At 33.5% G+C, this 22,633-nt stretch overlaps 1 protein-coding gene across 9 annotated transcripts in view; it reads right to left on the reverse strand.

Moving 5' to 3' along the window:
* The window catches only part of LOC108733578 (cAMP-specific 3',5'-cyclic phosphodiesterase), a 565,440-nt gene that overhangs the window by 160,301 nt on the left and 382,506 nt on the right, over nucleotides 1–22,633 (reverse strand). For 5 of the 9 annotated variants that reach the window (XM_018464776.1, XM_018464781.1, XM_018464777.1 and 2 more), the window contains 2 exons: nucleotides 7,112–7,294; nucleotides 5,304–5,336 (listed from right to left, as the gene is read on the reverse strand). In XM_018464776.1, the coding sequence (XP_018320278.1) occupies nucleotides 5,304–5,336; nucleotides 7,112–7,294 (216 nt within the window). Of the gene's footprint in view, nucleotides 1–5,303; nucleotides 5,337–7,111; nucleotides 7,295–12,339; nucleotides 12,453–13,847; nucleotides 15,221–22,633 lie in introns of those variants that run through there. The other 4 variants (XM_018464774.2, XM_018464775.1, XM_018464780.1 and 1 more) reach the window with 4 other exon arrangements.

Here is a 22,633-nt window from a genome sequence, read left to right on the forward strand (position 1 = left end):
CCAGCATAAAAAGTGAACAAATTATTAGAACTAATCTTCAAACATCAATGATGAATGAAAAGAAGATTGTCATAACAAACTGTAAGTATTTAAATCATAGTCATTTAAAATTGATTACGTGATTACATTTATTGCTTTACCTTGAAGTTACTTACTGTAAGAATAATAGAATAATATTTATCATTCTTATAATGAACTTGAGCTTTTAATTTATTGTACTAGATCGATTTTAATTCATACATAAGCTCTCTTCATATTTTTTGGTAGATATTAATTTTATCTCATATTACATGCCTACAGATAAGATACGTAGTTCATAACATAAGCGAAATCGTTTGACAATAAAACGTGCCCCCAAAAATGCGAATTTTTACTCATCTGCTACGATAAAACGTTATTACTGATACACCGTACATGCAGATAAGATAGCTCCCTATTACGTGATATTCTGGATTGATATTATTGCAATACCTGCTCCGTTTGTTTACCTAGACAGCTACATAATTCTAATCGGGATCAGTACGATATTAATTTATACGTAGGTATGTAAAAAAACGCCAGAGATTGACGTAACAGTTATGAAGGAAATTTCTCTTTTTATGACGCGGTTTTGGACAAATGAATTGCACAATGATAAAAAGATAAAAATTTCAAATTTCTTTATAACTTGCTTAGTTATATCAATCCGAAATATATAATAAATTTTTTTTACCATACTCCTACCGAAAGTACAATATTTTTCACTGATTTCAAGAACGAAAGCGCAACACTCCCTCCCAAGTAAGAAAGCACATTCACTCTTTATTAAGCAATTTCCACACGGCGGATGTTAGAATATTTTCCCAAAAATCGGTAAATGCAATTTCTTATCTAGGAGATTATGGTATCGTATTTTCGGCATAGGGGTATGGAAAAAATTGTATACGTAATTTAAAAGTGTTGTGAAAAGATAGGGAACAAAAATTTTGAGACTTACGTTTCTCAAGATACTGTTACGACGATTTAATTGTGGTAGAATTTTAAATGGTCTTCGAGCGTTACAAACACCTTTCCTTTTCTTTCTGGCCATGATCATCATAAGGTCATCAGTCCTAAGACTGGTTGGACACGCATTTCCACTCCTTCCTATCCTGAGCTAATCTTCGCATTTCCTTAAAACGAATGAATTTGCGAACAGTAATCTATATAATTTAGGTTTACCTCTACCCTTCCTAACTCTCGTTTACACCTTTAACAATCTTTTTCGTATTTCTAAATTTTGCGAGCATAGAAGTGACTTCTTTTTATTGAAGACGACCCGATCCTGCGCTATCCTCTGCTATATATATCTCCTACTTCTTCCGTCCTGACTTATCTGACTTCCTATATATCTAAAATCAGCCACTTCTTCTAATCTTTCGTCTCCTATCCTTACATTCGCTCTTTCTCCACTCTTTCTTCCCTTGCATACCAGTATTTTTGTTTTACTTTTATTAATTTTCACACTGTTTTGTCAATACCGCTTCAATTTTATTTAAAGCTATCTCTAGCTCCTCATTGCTTTTGCTTTTTTGCCAAAACATCTTTATTTTTAAATAAAGAATTTCATAAGTGAACTGATAATCTCTTGGTCTGAAGGCCGTCATCTACATTCAGAATCGGAGATTGAAGGATCTCCGAAGAAACTTGCCACTTGTCTCAGCGAAACGTTAGGAACAAACTCCAACTAACGACGGCCTTTAGACCCGAATCAAGAGAGCACCAGTTCATCAGCTGGTCGCGAAAGCTTTTACCAATTCATAAGTAAACTATTATTTTTATTAATTACAAAATTGTTGTGTAACAATAATATTTTACTTAAAAAAAATGAAAGTTTTATTAGATAAATGAAGGATTAAATGTCAGCTATTGAAAAACAAAATGTACCACGTTCCAGAGCTTTTTTGTTTGTACTTAGTTATACATATGCCTATTTAAAGTGTCTTATTAAAAGGGAACCTTTAATTTTTCCTTTCGCCCTGTAGATCCAAGTAAACACTTTACATAATTGGTGAAAACTATGTTTTATAAAGCGCAAATTCCTGTTGCAAAACCAATTTTATGTTGTTTTCGTTTTATTTTTGTGTTTCAAAAATATGCATAATTGCTGATTAAAAATCTTAATATTAATGTGCTATCACATGCTTGTAACTAGTAATTATTCATTTAAGATAATAACTATATCAAGTCGGAAAATACAGTTAATTCCCTAAAGCAAGACAGATAACAAAACTGAAAAGAACCTCAGCATTTACGTATGTATGTCGTTGAGCGTATTCATGTTTCATTACCTGGAGCAGCAGTATCGGATTTTAAAATTCAATGGAAATACAAAAACCAAAGCGTTTTCAGTGCAGCACAGAGCTTTATATCGATTTTCATATTCCAGCGGCTCTGGAGATACTTTTCATTTGCGAGTTACGTGAGCTGCTAGGAGACTTTTCTTTATTTACTTATTTTTAGATAGATACGTCCGTCGTACAGATGCGAAGAATATAATTTAACAAAGCGGAAACTTGAAATAAAAAGAGAGAAGCGGATTAAATGGAATTAATAGAAAAAAAATACAACCCACGTGCCTACTATACAAAAATTAATTAAACTAATACGAATTTCCCTGAAAATGGGGATCCCTCTTAAAAAAAGTATCACAGATAATGATAGTAATTTAGTCCACGACATAGCTCTATATTTTTTAAATTATTAACACTCATCTGAAACTTCGTTGAGTGGCTTCATTTTAACGTAACCTACATCAATTTTATATAAAAAAAATTACGGAGAAATGGGCCGTTTTCAATTTCGAGCCTGGATTATCGATTATCTGGACCTCGGTTATACGGATTTGCGATTATCCGGGTTGTACTCTAGTTGTAATGTAGCCATGATAAAGGTTGCAATAAGCAATTCAGTAATGTATATTAATACAAAAATCTTCCTTTATGCATTCAATTATTTGGATTTTCGATCATACGAATAAAAAGTAGTATAATACAAACAAGTACCTAAATGCATAATAATATTTCTTTATATTTGTTTCTTCTCCAACAACTAATTTTAATAGAGACAGGTTGCTACATTAAATCTATTAACTGTAAAAGCAGAAACCAATGATGGTCGTATGTAATATGTAAGCTGGAGTTTTCAAAAAGATAAATCAGACTGAGAGAAAATTACAAAATTACTAATCCAAATAAAATATATTACCATTAGAGTTTTCACATAATATATTTCTCTAAGTTGTTGCATGTTTTTAAACGAAATGAATTCGGTCTAACATGGGAATGAAACTGTAAATTTTTTTAAATTCTTATCCTTATTAAATAATCGAAAAAAAAATCAGTGCCCGAACATACCTACCACAAATTTGTTATACTACCTGTACTACGGATAATCAAAAACCTACTGATAGTTTCTTCCAAGTTTTGCAACGTAAAAGTTGGATACAGGTACATAAATCCCATAATCAAATATTAAAAAGTAAACAAAATTATTCCTTCAAGTATTAGAAACGCACATGTAGATACCAACAAAGACTTTTATTTATTGGTAAGTGAAATCTCAAATGCTGCTGCAACAAAGTAAAAATTCGAATATTGCTCATGCACTATTGCTTTTCATGCTTGAACTGGACCTATGTATGTATTGTATAGGCATACAGTGATCTACAATAAAATTTTTTAATACACATAAGAATATTTTTCCGATGTCTTGCAATGATTGATTTTTATGAAACTAAAATAAAATTCTGTCGAATGTATCTACGACGTGCTAAAAGGATTCTAAAAAGAGATCGAAATCGCGATCCATGTCCGACGGCTTCGACAGATCACTGATGGCCAAGAAGTTTTGTTCTCATTATGAAATTATGTTATTAACTTTGGAAATCACTGATACATGCATAAAAAAAGTCCACGAGCGTGCCATTGAAAGGTTTCTAAACAAAACAATTACAAGTTGTACATAATTACGAAGTGTAATCATTTCTGAAACGTCTACCCGATTTACTGTCATTCTGCTAGGAACGACGCCAATAGAAAAAATTATGATTATCGTTAGTTAATTTTTTTTTGATTTGGTTCGCCCATTTTGTAAAATGAACGATTGATACGCAGTGTAATTTTAAATTAATTATTAATTTAACAATTCAATTTAATTTAATGTTTTGTTATAATGCTAATATTTGTTCCAAATAACATTATTCTGGGAAATGCATGTGTTCTCGAATGATACGTAGCATTTAAACTAAATATTGAAATTGTATGTTATATTTTAAATTTATTCTGCTAAAAATAGTATATCGTATTAGGATTTATAGAAGCATAAGTCAACGTTACATTGTAATATATACGTATTACAATTTAGAATATTTTGTTTCCTTTAACATTGCACTGGAGCTAATAAACTGAACATTGGCTTTTGTTGTTGTAATTAATGAAGCATCTTGAGAAAAGTGGACTTTTCAAAATAAAAAATTAATTTTCTGCCTACTTAACTACGTAACATAGTCTTATTTATCTTTTAATACTACCTACATGTTAAAAAATATTTATACAATTACCTAAGCTTGTCAATTGAAATATTTTCATTTAATTTTCATAACTCTTTTACATCACCATCGTCAAAAAACTGAAAAAAAACTGGAGCCGTGTTTACGTAATACTTGGATGGTCTCTACTTAATTTTTAGTAACTTAGGTAACTCAATAAGTGATAATTGGTTTGACTTGTTTTTTATGTGAAATACAGAAAAGGGTGAGATAAGTCGCTAATTCGGAAGGGGATATAAAACTCATTTCACTTTTAGGTGCTTCATTTTATTTCCGGAGAATCAGTAGGATTTAAATTCTTAATTATTCCACAATTTTTTAATTATTTCAAATACATCTTTATGCTTCAAATAAAGTTTTAATTTAATTTTTGTTTGTTACCACCACCTTCCCTTGATTTTATCGTATAAATAAATTATTATTATAAGTAAAATATTGCAGACTAATAGGAGCAGAGGACGATCAATGCTCAATGAATCAATTATTTCGTGTTATTTAATTTTTTGGGAAACCATCTTTAAACTGTTAAATAACAATAGCTTATGAAGCATTTAATATGCTATTGGTAATTTTTTTGATATTTACAGTCCGAAACAATATTGTTGTCGCTTAGTTATGCGTTTGCTACAGTAAAGGCACGCTCGTGTTACTTTGCAGGCCATAAAACGCTATATCACTACATCAGAAAACACTAAGAAAAAACATACGAAACACAGCAAGGATCTACTATACATACGCTCGATCCAATACGTTCTCAGTCTCCTTGAATCTGGAAAACAGTACAATGTAAGGATCACCAGAAACGGAGTAAAAGTTGCCAAATAAAAGCCAACACAAATTAATTAGCATAACTTAATTTTAAAAGTAAATAGAGAATAAGCCCAATAGACAGAGTACATGATGTCGGTTGATAAACACAGATAGTATAAAGCTTATCAACAATACAACATTGTGGCGATTGTTCGTACGGTGAAGAGCAAAATTTTCATTTGGTATTAGCCGTCATTTAGGCCTCGATTCATACGTCATACGTAAATCAACTCACTACTACATATCTGCACTTATTTTAAAAGCGAAATTTTACGAAAAACATATGTTTCCGTATGTGGGAAGAGCTTTAATTAATTCATTTATTACCCTTTCAGATTACATTAGGTACGTAAAAATTTGAGCGCAAAATCTAAAATGCAATTCCTTTAAAAATAAGATTCCAATAGTTGCAAGAATATAAACACTTATTTGGCGATTTTTGCTGTTTTTTACTACAGTAGTGGGAAATAATTACAAAAAAGATTTTTGTTTACTGAAAAATATTGCGTACTGATATTAAGTAAACAGAATTTAAAATAAAATGAATTTTAAATGTTTAACGTTCAAAAAACACTTAAGTATTACAATTTTTCAATAATAAAGAAATAGACAGCACATTTTCAATCTATTGGATTCTATTTTAAATGTTACACCTATTTTTCTTAAATTTTAAATTTAATACAAAAACAGTAATGATGGCGCCATCTGTAAACCAGTGGCTAAGACCGAGTAAAACGGCGACTTTTGAAAGCTATAGAAGCAGCCAACTTTAATGATTACTTACAACGTTACTGCTCCACTGGACGGTAGAGGTCGCAACTTTGAACACGAGCACCAAATTTAAAAAACTTTTATATAGTTTCCATAACGAAATTATCCGAAAGTACTTTCCGAAAGATCATACTAAACGATTTACTTAAAATGAATCAAATTACAATTCTATCCTTCGTTACACTATTCATGATCAACGTAATCCTGCGATTTTGTCAGTTAAATTACAAGCAGCTAGAAAACTTGATAGATTAGCGTAATGCCTTGTTGTTTAAAAGTAATAAAAATGTACCAACATTATTTAATATCTTACATTATAACATACGTCTAATTAGATAGGAGAAGGATCGTTTATTTCTTTCTATTTTATCAATGCCGGGTTTAGATAATAATTATTTTTAAGCCAGGCGCCTCTTACTGATGAGACGACATTATTTTGTATATAAAACATCATGTTCGCACTTAAAACGTTGCTACTTATTTTTTTTTATTGTTATCGTATTAATTGTTTTCTGTATTTGACCTCTTTAATAACGATAACAATGGGGAAATACGTGTAACTCGAGATTTAAATCTTTTGATAAGCTGTTTAATAAGCTATGCTATATAAAAAGATCGAATCCGACATACTCTAAAAAAAAATAACCTCTTTATATTGTTTACTAAATTTTTCTATTCTGTTATCTTATCGTTATTTAAAAATGTGATAATATATTAAGGACTTATCGACGTATACATATACATACTAAATCAATGAACAGCAAAACATAATAGGCATTGAATATGTTAATTTGTGTTTACGTAAGGAAGGTAAAATTAATAAAGACTGGTAACATTAATTACCAAAATTATCACGTTTTAACCTGATAAGCGAAGGTTTATAATTAAGTAATTTAGTAATTTTAATATGAGCAAAATCTGCCCCTATCAATACTTGGTATATATTTATATATAGTATCTTACCTTTCACTTGCAATGGACGAATTCCTGGACATCGACTTTGGTGACATTTCAAAGTCACTGTCCGACCGATAAAGAAAACTTTCCCTCCTTTGGGGAAGATTTTGAAGGACCAATGCACCGGATGGCGAAGCGGCGCCATCCAATGGACTGCGGCCAGGACTAGCTCCATTTTCAACATCAAAACTAAAAAGAAGAACTAGTGTTAAAAGCTTGTCATTTAACATTAATAACAGGATAATAAATAACCAAATATTTGTAAGCGGACTTCTAAAAGAAAGCCTTATAAAATAAAGTGTACTAAATGGTACATTTAAAAATATTAATATTTCCAATAGGGAAACATTTTACTTTGTAAAATAAAACGCTAGAAATATATTTTAATTACGGAAAGATATGACGCAGATGAGTCAATTTGATTTGGATATTTATTAGAGACACCTTGGGGGATGTTTTTTGTAATTATTTTTATTTAAGTAACATTAATCACAAAACTATTCTGTTAGATGTCAGATAAAATGCTACAGATAGAAACAGATGCCAGAATTAATAAATAAAAAGCTTATGTATTTGTAAATATCCCGTTTCTTTTTAGTCTTTGGGGGTTGGTATATTTTATTAACAACATATAAGCTTAATTATCGGGTCTGTGTCTGACTAAAATTGATTTTTTTAACTATGTACTTACCTTAATTCTACAATATTTGCATTTATTGTAAAACATTGCAATTATAAAGAAGAAGCAAGAAAAAATGTTCACGATTTTGAAGAGTATAATATTGCTACCTATCAAATTAATGTGCTTCGGAAATCTATATAGGCAGGGGCGCAACAACGTTGCAGTTTGACTGGGTGCTCCCATCATAATACTATAAATGACTAAAAAACAAAGGTCACGAATGTATTGTATTGAAAAGATTGAGTTCGGCTGCTCATTTACGAGCTTAAACTATTTGAACCGAACTTTCAAGTTGGGTTATTATCTGAATCGACTGGGTGTCCAACTCAATCGACTGGGTGCCCGGGCACCCGTGCATCACCCCCCTTGTTGCGCCCCTGTACATAGGTATATTGGTGCGCTACTATACCTCACTTAATAACCCTAGACAAAAATTTTCAGTCTTTCAGAATCTTTCAGCGTCCCTAAGAGTGTCTCTCACAGTCTTTCGCAGTCTCTCTGTTATTACCTAGGTGTTTTTATGGATCTCTCACAGTCTCTGTATGAGAGACTCGAACGATAAAATTGTTAATTTAGAGATTCGAGTCTCAGAGAGAGACTGAATGAATAAAACTGAAAAATTAAGAGATTTGAGTCTCTCGTTCAGAGACTGGGATCTTTAAAATATTTTGAACTTAAGAAATATTAACCATGTCTATCGAGACACAACTTATTGAGAGATTCGAGTCTCTCGTTCAGCGACGCTAAACAGTTTTTTTGACAGTCTCTCGACAGTCTCTCTTAACGACACCAGAGAGACTCGATGAGAGACGGAGACTCGAGTCTCGCTTTCAAAGACTCTGAGACACTCAACATTTTTATCTCGGGAAGTAGGGATAAAATTTGTCCTAATTATAGCTAATTATATACAACGTCCGAATATTGTTAGTATGTTAGTGGCTTTTTTTTTGTAATAGTTCAGTACTTTAGCATTTTATGATCTGACTTTATTTAATTACTAGATTTTACCCGCGGTTTCGCTCGCGTTGATATCTTGAGTACGTATAAAAGATTATCGACTAACACATACAGCTAATTTTACTATCCCTTGGGATCGGTATTTTTTTCTGGATACCGTATGTCTTTTTCTGCATCCCTGGCAATGTGTTGAGTAGTTAAGGCGTGAAATCGTAATAAGCAAATTTAGTTAGGATTACTTAACTAATAATCTGTTGAACTTTTTTTGTTGTTATTTTTTTCTGTACGATTATACACTTGATCATTTATCTTTTAAAATTTTCGTAAAACGTTTAGATGTTTAAAGTGATGAAGGTATTTAGGACTAATGTATTATTAAAATGAGATGAAAAAATAATGAATATTTACAAATAGACATAATTTTGTCACCAAATCCATATATATTTGCCAAATTGGAGATTAGTCGAACAGTGGAACGTGGGTGAAAAGTAGATTAGAAGATTTATCTGTTAGAAAGATGTATAAAAAGAAAATCTACTAAAAATAATAAAAATACTTTTTGGCACTGAGACAGTAATTTATTGAAAATTTGAGGCGTTTCTGTCTTTTTTATCATAAAGATGATTTACAATATATTTTGATGTATGTAGATTTAAAATTTTCTGCGTGCCAATTCATCAATTTCAAAAATTTTCTTGACAGCTGATTCCACCACCGATTTCGAATTTTCTCATAATTAAAGCATTACTCCCAAATTTTCGATTTGTTTTACAAACATTTATGTTTTAAAAATTTAGAAAATATGTTTTAATAAGAAAGTATTAGGTATCTGAGTATCTACATAGTTACTGCATAAGCTATGTGGACTATTACATTTATGGAAAGTCGATATTTCGATCAGAACCTGCTTAAATCAGATTCGAGCACTCACATCTCATGCACGTCTAATTTTTACCTTTGCACTTTAGAGTCAACACCTACGGTAGACCACTTTGGGAATCTCTCACATAAATAAAACCCTACAGATATATATATATTCTCATAATAAATCAATAAAAATTGTTATGAATAAAAAACCATTGGATGGCTTTATTAAGCGTTATTTAACAGGCAATTATGCAGAGGTATTTAAGATGCATACAGGAATTTCAACAATCAGCAGCACAAAGACATCCACTGAATAAATTGTATTATTAAACGAATTTACATTATGTTTACTTCTTCTTAAATTGGTAACTCAGTGAGATACGGTAAAGATAAAAAATAATCTTCAGTTCTATTGGCTTCTGGTTGCACACTACGAAGGGAGTTTTCGAAATTCAATCTCTAAATGTGTGAAAGTGAAGATTGTATAGGAATTTTAATGCATTAGGTATAGCTGGGATACAGGCGGAAATATTGAAACATGCAGGACAAGAGGCTAATTAGTTAGATATACGAGACGGGGAAAGTCTCGGAAGACTACAAACGAAATGTAGTAGTAGCCATATCAAAAGAGAGGCTCGGATAAATGCTAGAAATTTAGAACAATTAACTTAACTTCTCATGCGTCAAAAATTTTAACTAGGGGAAAACCAATTTGGGTTTAGAAGAAATAGAGGAACGCGGGAAGTCATTTTAATTTTACGGATAATAAGTAATAGGGAAAGCAGTAGAAAAAGAAAAGAAGTCACTTTTATGCTTAATTTAGAAATTCGAAAGAGATTGTTAAAGGTGTATGGCTGGGCACGGCTCTGTACGAGTGTGAAAATGAAGATAGGGGACTGTTCTGTAGGTAATGAATAAATAACTCTTATTTTTTGTTGACGAAGTGTTTTTAGTTATTTTGATCATAGGGAAAGAGCGAATATAAAGATAGGAGACGAAAAATTAGAAGAAGTGGCTGATTTTAGATACCTAGGAAGTCAGATAAGTCAGGATGGAAGGAGTAGTAGGGATATAAAGCAGAGGACAGTGCAGAGTCGTGTCGCCTTTAATAAAAAGAAGTCACTTCTATGCTCGCGAACGGTTAATTTAGAAATTCGAAAAAGGTTGTTAAAGGTGTATGTTTGGAGCACAAGGTTGTACGGGTGGGAAACATGGACAGTGGGCGCGGCGGAAAAGAAAAGGTTAGAAGCGTTCGAAATGTGGTGTTATAGGCGGATGATGAGGATAACGTGGGTAGAAAAGGTTAGAAATGAAGAGCTATTAGAAAGAATAGAAGAACAGAGGACTCTATGGAAGTCAATAAAAAATTGCCGAGATATGTTGGTAGGACACCTTCTCAGGCATGAAGGTCTAGTCAGAGATAAATTAGAGCAGAAACAGGAGTTAAGAGGGGTAGAGGTAGACCTAGATTAGATTACTTTTCGCAAATAGTTAAGGATGTGAGCTGTTCTAGTTTTAGGGAAACGCGAAGTTTAGCTCAGGATAGGAAAGAGTAGAGGTACGTGTCCAACCAGTCTTAGGACTGACGACCTTATGATGATGAGGCATAATTAAGAGAGCATAATTCACTTTTCTATAATAATGCTTTACTAAAACTAAACTACCAAACCGAGAATAGTACAAATTAATTGATTCTGGGCCTTTGCAAAACCCATCCTACAGTGCAAAGTATTCATATTATTTAAAAAGCTAACTGATATGCAAAAACCATCTGTCTTACGCTTAAATACCTAACAACGGAACTTCAAATTGACAAACAAGTAATTCATCACATTAATGGGAAGAGATTAAGACCGAGACAAAGTTATTGTAAAACTCGTTAGGAATGATAATAATAATAATCGTAATTGACGACAAGGTTATTTTCACTGTCAATTATTTTACTGTAGGTACATATTTTATAAATGAAGTAAAAAAACATTTTAGTGAAAATATCATCTGAATATGAGCTGTCAAGATGCCCTTCAAAATAAAATAAGTACTCACTTTTGAAATTGTTTACTAAATTTTGTTGCCGATTTCGTTCTTAATTACCGTGAGTTCAAAAAACTGATACGATAAAGTTAGAAAAATAAAAAGTAATGTACATTTCTACAAGATCTTTCGAAAAAACTGTAAACTTTTTTTGAAAACGAAGTGACTGCTTATAAATAAAATAGACCAATATTTCAAATATAATTACATACTTGGAAAAGTCAGTAAAAGAGTTGTAAAATGTTGGAACGTAAAGCTAAATTCATAAAAATGCTAATTCTATTCTATCTATAAATATTTTGTTATATTAGGTTCCGGAATTGATTAGATGTATCAGGAAGAACGAGTATGTTTTTATAGTTTTCGCTCAATATCTCATCTTATCCATAAATTTATTCTTCCTTGCATGATTAATTCGTTCCTTTTCTTAACTAAAACATTAATAAACATGGTAGTTTTAAATAAAGTATTCGCTTAATTCTTCATTAGTATTAACGACAGTAACAAAGCAATTGTAACAACTGTAGATCCCTTATGAACATTGAATTAATAATGAATCTGATAATCAATATATTAGCAAGAATTATTTTGATAGAAAAATTCCTACCGAAATGCAGTAGAATTTTGTCAAATTTTCTACATAAACATGTAGATATGTACGTAAATATGTATACGACGTCAACTGCTATCTTACCCTTCGTAAACCTGACGGAGTTCTCTAACCCGTCTGGGTATAAAATCCGAATTTCTCCTGTAAGAATACCGGGACCGTAACTGAATGTTTATTGGCATATTTCCACACCACTAAATCAGAGTATCGCACTGACAGAATTTAATTTACTAAAACTGGTGCAATTTAAGACAAGACTATAAACTTAATCTATCTGTTATCGCAAATTGATAAGGCCTAATACCTATGTGTATATTGGGAGATTTTAAATGAATTTATATGTATACGTATTGATTGAGGATTAATAATAATCACCACACCTTTCAAAGAAATGGAAAAGTGTTAGTACAAGATAAACAAAATTCTGTTATCATTAAGCGTTAGTTTCAACACATTATTACAAAAAGAAGGATATTTTCGAAGTAGGAAATACTGTTAGGTACTTTATTTTTGAATTAATACCTGTGCAAATTAAAAACTGTAATCAAGGTTTTAGATATACTATCTAACTTATCTATATTATATTTCGAGAGAGGAGTCTACGACAGCTTCTGCTAATTTTTCTTTGCCATGAATATAAAGGATCCCTTACAGGTACTTATCGTTGAATTTTAGGATTTGTTATCGAAGGTATCGTGTATGTAAAAAGTTGTGGGGTCCCATTTCAAAAATATTTAATTTTTTCTTCTCTTTTTAATACCTGCTATTACCAGGGTTCATCAAGCTTAGATTCATACGAAAATGTACAAATAGAAAGTTTTGTATCAAACTTTTTTGGTATCTTTCATCTTCTGTAGCCGTTTACGATTTTTAAAATCAATTTGTAAAAATTCTTTAAGAGGTATGACGTAAAACAGTTTTCCATTCCATAAAACTTTTAGGTTGTAAACAATTTCAAATGAATCGAATCAGATTCCAAAAAATGGTAATTTTTAAAAGAATAGCTTGCAAGTATTTAAGTATTAATAATTTTAAAGTATGTAGTTGTAAATTAATTATTCAAAAAAATGGGTATTCTGTAAATACTTTGGTATAGTAAATTTGTAAGTACAAGTTCTTCCCCCCTATCAGTCACTGTAAGCACCATTGCTTCGAGTGGTCGAAATTCACTTTTATGAACAATTTGTGCAATCACTTTCTTTGTGTTAAAAATTGTTTGAAAAATTATATTTAAAGGAATTGTTTGTAAATAGGTATGCAACACATCGTACACTTCAGCATAAGAAATTGCTGATACTAACTAATTCGTAATACTACTTGGCCTGTGCTGACAGCACTCATAATTCCTTTTATATATAATATAAGGTATGTATTGATGTGAAATATCAATATAATTTGTTCAGTATTTATTTACAAAAATATGTCTTCGCCTTTTCTGTGTGTGCATTTAGCTAAAATGGCGTGGGGTATCGTCATGGTTATATTTTCCTATAAACCTTCGTAAAACGTAAAAGAAATGTATTTTCTAATTTGCTGCTATCTAGTGCTCTAACTATCTGGCATCACTACATCTCCCTTTCGAATATACAAACCTCCCCGTTGTACGTCTCCTATCATAACTTAACGGATATCTCCTGATGTACCTCTTCACTAGAGTAGGTCTTCCTGAGGATCTCCGCCTCCTTATAGAGCTGTCCGAATACTTCCTGGTCCCGTTAGACGAAAGGAGGCTGCCTGCCGATTGATAGGATGCTCTGGAATCACTCGAATCAATTTCATGTTCCGGTATTGCCTCGGAGTCCCTTCTGGATACGTCCGAAGACCAAAGACTGCTTACACTCGCTCTGGAATCCATGGAACGTTGTCCAAATATTCTGGAGGACGAATACGAAGACAAACTGGTTACCGAAGGACGACTTTCACCTCCAATTTCTAAGGAAGATTCACGCGAAATAATCGAATATCTCGAGGAGGACATTAAGGAACGTCGACTGCAATCCCCAGTTTTGGTAACGGACGAAATTTCACTGGGTACATCGGGTTCCGGGGACTGCGCTGGAGAGGTTACAGTTTGCGTAGAAACATCGGATGAAGGTCCAACAGGTTGTGGAGGTTCGTTAGAAGGACGATTTGGATGGGATGAGGGAGGACTTTTAGGCACTTCGGATGTATCTTCAGCTACATTTGGAACGTCTTTGGTAGAGCCTGCTTGGCTACAGTTGGAATTATCCGAACACTTGTTGATAGGATTGTTTTTTATTCCACGTATTATTGACCATAACAGAAATAGTAATGTCAACATTATCCACTTTGGATTAATTGTATATTAACGTTTTTTTTGTTTATTGTATTCTGTTGGGTCTGTTATTGCATAATTTACAAAACACTGATCTTTAGTGCGATACCATTGATCCTAATGTACATATGGTATAGACCTAAATAGTCTACACTGTAAATTCGTAATTGTTCTTAATTGCATGGAAATTGCATTCAAAGTACACCTGTGTTTCTTCCTTTTGTTGCGGCGTTTCGTAGCGAGAACACACAGTTGACGTACCATCTCGGACAATTAGTCGAAGGTTACCTGTAGATAGCATACGTGATTACGTTCAGTGGCTTGTGTATGCCCGTGCGATACGCCGTGCATCGGTCTAGTTTAAATTATTATCATTAAAAGCAGCCACGGCGTAAAATCTAACTATCGATCCGAACATAAAAATTCACAGGTCGGTTGTCGATCTTGTATACGGACAAAAAAATCTCAGCAATAACAATAATGTGGTGGCAAGACTGTAACAATAACAACGCACGTTCGAGTTTTTCCCAACACGGCACATGCGTCCCGTTGATTCTCCACTTCACTCTCACTCGGAAAAGTTCACTCTTTTGCCTGTGACCGTGGCTAGCGCCATCTTGGTTGCGTGTCGTTTGTCACGCTAGGTCATGACGAACTGATAAAGCAAAATACCGTAAAATACACTTTATTAATTTGAATTGCTTGCTATTGCGGCGGTGGAACTGTGTGACACTGACGTACAACTGGTTATGTACATATGTTCATTTAGCGTTGCGCCGTTGGGTTCACGGTATTCCTGACGCAGTCTGAATTTTTGATAAAGCAAAACAACTTTTCCTACGTAACCGGCATGCGTTTGAGATAGTCTGACACGTTTGATTTCACTCGGTGATTATCGAGGCGGATTGATTATTTTTTTATTTCGACTCTTTATTATTGGTCGTGTTTTGATGGATGAAAAGCACGGAGAGAACGAGCTGTAACTGAAAAATTATCGGGTAAAACGTGCCGAACACCGAAGCCATGACCGAGCAGTTGGGGTGCGCAGATGCGTTGTCCTTTCTACCCTGCGATGTAGTAAAACGAATTCAATACGGGAATATAACCTCCGCTAAATCTCAACTTAGATAACTAAATTAATTACTCGTTTTATACAAAAGCTCAGGATCGACGACAAATCCGTATCGATTATGGCCTAATGAATTGTGTTGACAATTAATTGAAATATGAACACAAGGCACTATCTTCACCAAAGCGATTAATTTTTTTGTGGTTTTATTTTCAAGTTGTGCAAAGAATAAGCGAAGGTTTTTTCAGTGTTACATAATCAAAATAAATCAGATATTTATTATAAAAGAGCAATGTAAAAAGAATATGATGGTTTACAAAACTAAGCTGTACAAGCTCTGCATGCTAATCTCGGTTGGAGGGGAAAATTAAATCTTTTTTTCCCAGTACGTACTGACCTTATCAATTTCAGAAAGATACATGGTGTACTTATTGTTGAAACCGGACAAAATCTCAGTTGTAAACAGTAATAAGTTGGTAATGCCTTTGCATAAGTCATGTCCTTCCGAAATAATAATATTGAAGCCAATGGTTTCAGTTAGTCTGCTATGATTGAGATTAAGAGCTTCGGAATGTAGTTGTAGCTGTAGTTTTAAGCATTGTTACGGTTTCCATCTTTATGAATAGGAATAATGTACGTCATTTTCCTGATCTGAGGAATGGTCTTGATTGAAACAGGTTTATTGAAGATGAACATTTAATGAAAAGGGTGGGGGGGGCAAGATGCATTGATTATTTCTTCGGGTGAGATAGTGGTAGAAAAGAAAATAGCATCGTTATCAGTATCAAAAAAGTCACTTGGAAGGGGGACGTTACGACGAAGTTTACAGATTTAAAATGTAAAGAAAGTAACAGGCAGATGTCCCAGCCATTACTAACTACACGGGGTTACCGGGAGATCGTTGTAGAATTTTAGATACTTGATGTATTTCCACAAGTTTTTAAAGTAGGGACGAATTTCCTTCTCGATCCGAGTCAGGGATGTGCGATAATGTGTTATTAACGAATTCAAAAATAGTTCCTTTATCATCATCAGCATAAGTTCGTCAATCCTAAGACTGGTTGAACACGAACCGCCACTTTTCCTAACTCCTGTTTCTGCCTCTAATATGTCTCTGTCTCTGACTAGACCTTCATGCCTGAGAAGGTGTTCTACCAACCTATCTCGCCTATTTTTTATTGACTTCCATAGAGTCCTCTGTTCTCCTATTCTTTCCAATACCTCTTCATTTCTAACCTTCTCTATCGACGGTATCCTCATCAATCACCTGTAGTACCACATTTCGAATGCTTCTAATCCTTTTTTTTCCGCCGCGCTCCAAACATACACCTTTAACAATCTTTTTCGAATTTCTAAATTAACCGTTCGCGAGCATAGAACTGACTTCTTTTTATTAAGAAGCGTTCGAAATGCAGTGTTACCGGCGAATGATGAGGATACCGTGGATAGAGAAGGTTAGAAATGAAGAAGTATTAGAAAGAATAGCAGAATAGACGACTCTATGGAAGTCAATAAGTAATAGGTGAGATAGATTGGTAGGACACCTTCTCAGGCATGAAGGTCTAGTCAGAGACATATTAGAGGCAGAAACGGAAGTTAGCAGGGGTACAGGTAGGCCTAGATTATATTACTGTTTGCAAATAGTAATAGGATGTGGGTTGATATAGTTTTAGTGAAATGGGAAGATTAGCTCAGTATAGGAAAGATGGAGGTGCGTGTCCAACCAGTCTTAGGACTGACGACATTATAATGATGATGACGATGATGAACAATAGTGTCACTAGACATAATGTCATACCAATTAATAATATTAAGAGCTTCATTTCCGATGTTTTTAAAAAAGTCATGCTGAACACTATATAACTAATTGTAAGTACTATTATTGGAACGTCTTATATATATTTTAATAATGTAAGGTAAGAACGCCTTAAGAAATTTTTGTATTCAACTTGTTTATAGTAGAAAATATTCCTATAAAATCAACAAAATTTATGAAAATTAGTTACATTTTATTTCATTCATAATTCAAAACAATGTGTATATTATTATAAAAACTAAAAACCTAAAAATATCTAGGTATCAAAATAGGCATGTTTACTAAAGGACAGTATGTAACATTACTACAATGATAACACATGTATAGAGACGTTTACACAATGATGTGTGATGTGTAGATAATAAAACGTTCTGATAAAACCCCTACATTAGATTACCAAAGACAATTTTACCATTTACAAACCAATCGAATTTTTATTTTTTTCTATCGTAATGAACCCGTTTTTCATGTAAGGACGAGAAACAAAACGCAAATTATTGTTTTCATAATCTTTTCCGACAAGTTGGACGTTTCCGTCCACCACAACTTCTTTTACTTTTTCGACTACAACCTCCTCTCGATTTACTTCTCTTTCTTTTCTTTTGTTTACATGAGCTTTTCTTTGCTCGTCTCTTCTTATTCTTACATTTATTACGCTTCTTAAATTTTGGAGCGCGTCGTGCTATGTCGATGTATTTTTGTTTACACTTTTCCGGCATGGCGCACCATTCTTTTGCACCTCTTTTTGCGCATTCACATATTGACAATTCCGGATGTATTTTTTTATTTCGACTCTTTATTATTGGTCGTGTTTTGATGGATGAAAAGCACGGAGAGAACGAGCTGTAACTGAAAAATTATCGGGTAAAACGTGCCGAACACCGAAGCCATGACCGAGCAGTTGGGGTGCGCAGATGCGTTGTCCTTTCTACCCTGCGATGTAGTAAAACGAATTCAATACGGGAATATAACCTCCGCTAAATCTCAACTTAGATAACTAAATTAATTACTCGTTTTATACAAAAGCTCAGGATCGACGACAAATCCGTATCGATTATGGCCTAATGAATTGTGTTGACAATTAATTGAAATATGAACACAAGGCACTATCTTCACCAAAGCGATTAATTTTTTTGTGGTTTTATTTTCAAGTTGTGCAAAGAATAAGCGAAGGTTTTTTCAGTGTTACATAATCAAAATAAATCAGATATTTATTATAAAAGAGCAATGTAAAAAGAATATGATGGTTTACAAAACTAAGCTGTACAAGCTCTGCATGCTAATCTCGGTTGGAGGGGAAAATTAAATCTTTTTTTCCCAGTACGTACTGACCTTATCAATTTCAGAAAGATACATGGTGTACTTATTGTTGAAACCGGACAAAATCTCAGTTGTAAACAGTAATAAGTTGGTAATGCCTTTGCATAAGTCATGTCCTTCCGAAATAATAATATTGAAGCCAATGGTTTCAGTTAGTCTGCTATGATTGAGATTAAGAGCTTCGGAATGTAGTTGTAGCTGTAGTTTTAAGCATTGTTACGGTTTCCATCTTTATGAATAGGAATAATGTACGTCATTTTCCTGATCTGAGGAATGGTCTTGATTGAAACAGGTTTATTGAAGATGAACATTTAATGAAAAGGGTGGGGGGGGCAAGATGCATTGATTATTTCTTCGGGTGAGATAGTGGTAGAAAAGAAAATAGCATCGTTATCAGTATCAAAAAAGTCACTTGGAAGGGGGACGTTACGACGAAGTTTACAGATTTAAAATGTAAAGAAAGTAACAGGCAGATGTCCCAGCCATTACTAACTACACGGGGTTACCGGGAGATCGTTGTAGAATTTTAGATACTTGATGTATTTCCACAAGTTTTTAAAGTAGGGACGAATTTCCTTCTCGATCCGAGTCAGGGATGTGCGATAATGTGTTATTAACGAATTCAAAAATAGTTCCTTTATCATCATCAGCATAAGTTCGTCAATCCTAAGACTGGTTGAACACGAACCGCCACTTTTCCTAACTCCTGTTTCTGCCTCTAATATGTCTCTGTCTCTGACTAGACCTTCATGCCTGAGAAGGTGTTCTACCAACCTATCTCGCCTATTTTTTATTGACTTCCATAGAGTCCTCTGTTCTCCTATTCTTTCCAATACCTCTTCATTTCTAACCTTCTCTATCGACGGTATCCTCATCAATCACCTGTAGTACCACATTTCGAATGCTTCTAATCCTTTTTTTTCCGCCGCGCTCCAAACATACACCTTTAACAATCTTTTTCGAATTTCTAAATTAACCGTTCGCGAGCATAGAACTGACTTCTTTTTATTAAGAAGCGTTCGAAATGCAGTGTTACCGGCGAATGATGAGGATACCGTGGATAGAGAAGGTTAGAAATGAAGAAGTATTAGAAAGAATAGCAGAATAGACGACTCTATGGAAGTCAATAAGTAATAGGTGAGATAGATTGGTAGGACACCTTCTCAGGCATGAAGGTCTAGTCAGAGACATATTAGAGGCAGAAACGGAAGTTAGCAGGGGTACAGGTAGGCCTAGATTATATTACTGTTTGCAAATAGTAATAGGATGTGGGTTGATATAGTTTTAGTGAAATGGGAAGATTAGCTCAGTATAGGAAAGATGGAGGTGCGTGTCCAACCAGTCTTAGGACTGACGACATTATAATGATGATGACGATGATGAACAATAGTGTCACTAGACATAATGTCATACCAATTAATAATATTAAGAGCTTCATTTCCGATGTTTTTAAAAAAGTCATGCTGAACACTATATAACTAATTGTAAGTACTATTATTGGAACGTCTTATATATATTTTAATAATGTAAGGTAAGAACGCCTTAAGAAATTTTTGTATTCAACTTGTTTATAGTAGAAAATATTCCTATAAAATCAACAAAATTTATGAAAATTAGTTACATTTTATTTCATTCATAATTCAAAACAATGTGTATATTATTATAAAAACTAAAAACCTAAAAATATCTAGGTATCAAAATAGGCATGTTTACTAAAGGACAGTATGTAACATTACTACAATGATAACACATGTATAGAGACGTTTACACAATGATGTGTGATGTGTAGATAATAAAACGTTCTGATAAAACCCCTACATTAGATTACCAAAGACAATTTTACCATTTACAAACCAATCGAATTTTTATTTTTTTCTATCGTAATGAACCCGTTTTTCATGTAAGGACGAGAAACAAAACGCAAATTATTGTTTTCATAATCTTTTCCGACAAGTTGGACGTTTCCGTCCACCACAACTTCTTTTACTTTTTCGACTACAACCTCCTCTCGATTTACTTCTCTTTCTTTTCTTTTGTTTACATGAGCTTTTCTTTGCTCGTCTCTTCTTATTCTTACATTTATTACGCTTCTTAAATTTTGGAGCGCGTCGTGCTATGTCGATGTATTTTTGTTTACACTTTTCCGGCATGGCGCACCATTCTTTTGCACCTCTTTTTGCGCATTCACATATTGACAATTCCGGATGTTTTTTACGATAGTCTATTAAGAAATTGAAGAACGGATTTCTTGTTATTTGGTTTTTGCCACCCTTTCCATGGCGTTTTCTTTTTCCACCGCTCCGTCTTCCGTGCTTACCCCCACACTTGTCCACCACTTCCAAGTCGGTACAAGTCGAGCTGCCATTTGAATCCATTATCCATTTATAGTAAAAAAATATTTTAAAAATAAACCGTTGTATATCGCGCTGATAAAAACATGGACTGGAATATATTCAAAATTTTGATTTGACAGTAAACAATTTTTTTGTTTCTGTTTCTAAGATGGAAGGCTTTGTCAAACCGAACCATTACGGATCACATATTAAACCATTGAACGGATTTTGAAGGCTTTCTTCTATGATAACTGAATTACTTTAAATTAAGAAAATGGATCACTAGTAATTATTTAGGTCACCAAGGAATTAATTTTTTACAATGATAAGTACTGTAATGTCTGTAATGGTTCTGTAAATTTGAATTTACTGCATTGCAACGAAGAGACGGAGCGGAGGATTAGGAAGTTCCAACCCCTCCATGGTTCAGAGAAGTACGAGAAATAATTGATGTGAGGGTGCAAGTAATTGGTAGGAGCAACAATGTTTCAAAATTGATGCTACTACATTCATTTATTATTATTACAAGTTATTCCTCCCTATCAGTTACTGTGAGCTCGAAACTGTTAGTACCATTGCTTTGAATAGTCGAAATTCACTTTTGTGAACAATTTGTTTAATCACTTTGTTTGTGTTAAAAATTGCTTGAAAAATTAAATCTAAAGGAATTGTTTGTAAATAGGTATGCAACACATCGTACTCTTCAGCATAAGAAATTGCTGATACTAACGTTCATTTACGTAATACTACTTTACCCTGTGCTGACAGCACTCACACGTTCTTTTACATATAATATTAATGTAAGTTACGTAATCATTAGTCGGTAAATGTGCATCATATGGATAATTATGATTTTATTAAGATAAATTTTCACACCACCATTGAGATATTGTAAAAATTAGGCTATGCAGCGACTGAAACTCAGTTTCAAGAGCAAGGCTTGCACTCGCTGCAAATGATAAGGATGCAGCGACGTTCTCTGCTTTTTCACGTGCACTATTTTGGGGATGTTGTCTCTACAGCGGCGATATGGTTTAAACCGTTAAATACGTATCATACACTCTGAATCACATTTACTCTAATAAAATATATAAACAATACACGAGCAAAAAAATACAAAACAAATACCATAGTGATGTGTGTAATCACCATTGAGTGCAGCGTTGCGGACCGTATTTCTCTACCAGGCCCGGAACTGATACATTTAAGTATGTTTTTCTCGAAAACGATGCACTTTCAAACCTGCAAGCGTACTAAATTTTCATGTTTATCACCTCTTGAAAGCTCGGCATTTATTCCTGTTACACCCTGTATAAATAAATAGGGAATCGTGGTTTCCTCATCAGACACACTTTTCCCGCCTTTAATTCCATTGTATGGGAAAAACGCAAGAATTTCTGTCTGAAACAATTGCATCGAATGACACCCACGCTGCTGATAAGCGAGTGGGATAGGTCAGTCGGGAGTGCAATAGGGTCATGCGCGAAACGCTTGTTGACGTCACAGTCGTGCTTGTAATATGATATTCTACGAGGGTGCCTATA

This window comes from Agrilus planipennis, unplaced genomic scaffold (assembly GCF_000699045.2).
Source record: "Agrilus planipennis isolate EAB-ADULT unplaced genomic scaffold, Apla_2.0 scaffold41, whole genome shotgun sequence".
Taxonomy (NCBI): domain Eukaryota; kingdom Metazoa; phylum Arthropoda; class Insecta; order Coleoptera; family Buprestidae; genus Agrilus; species Agrilus planipennis.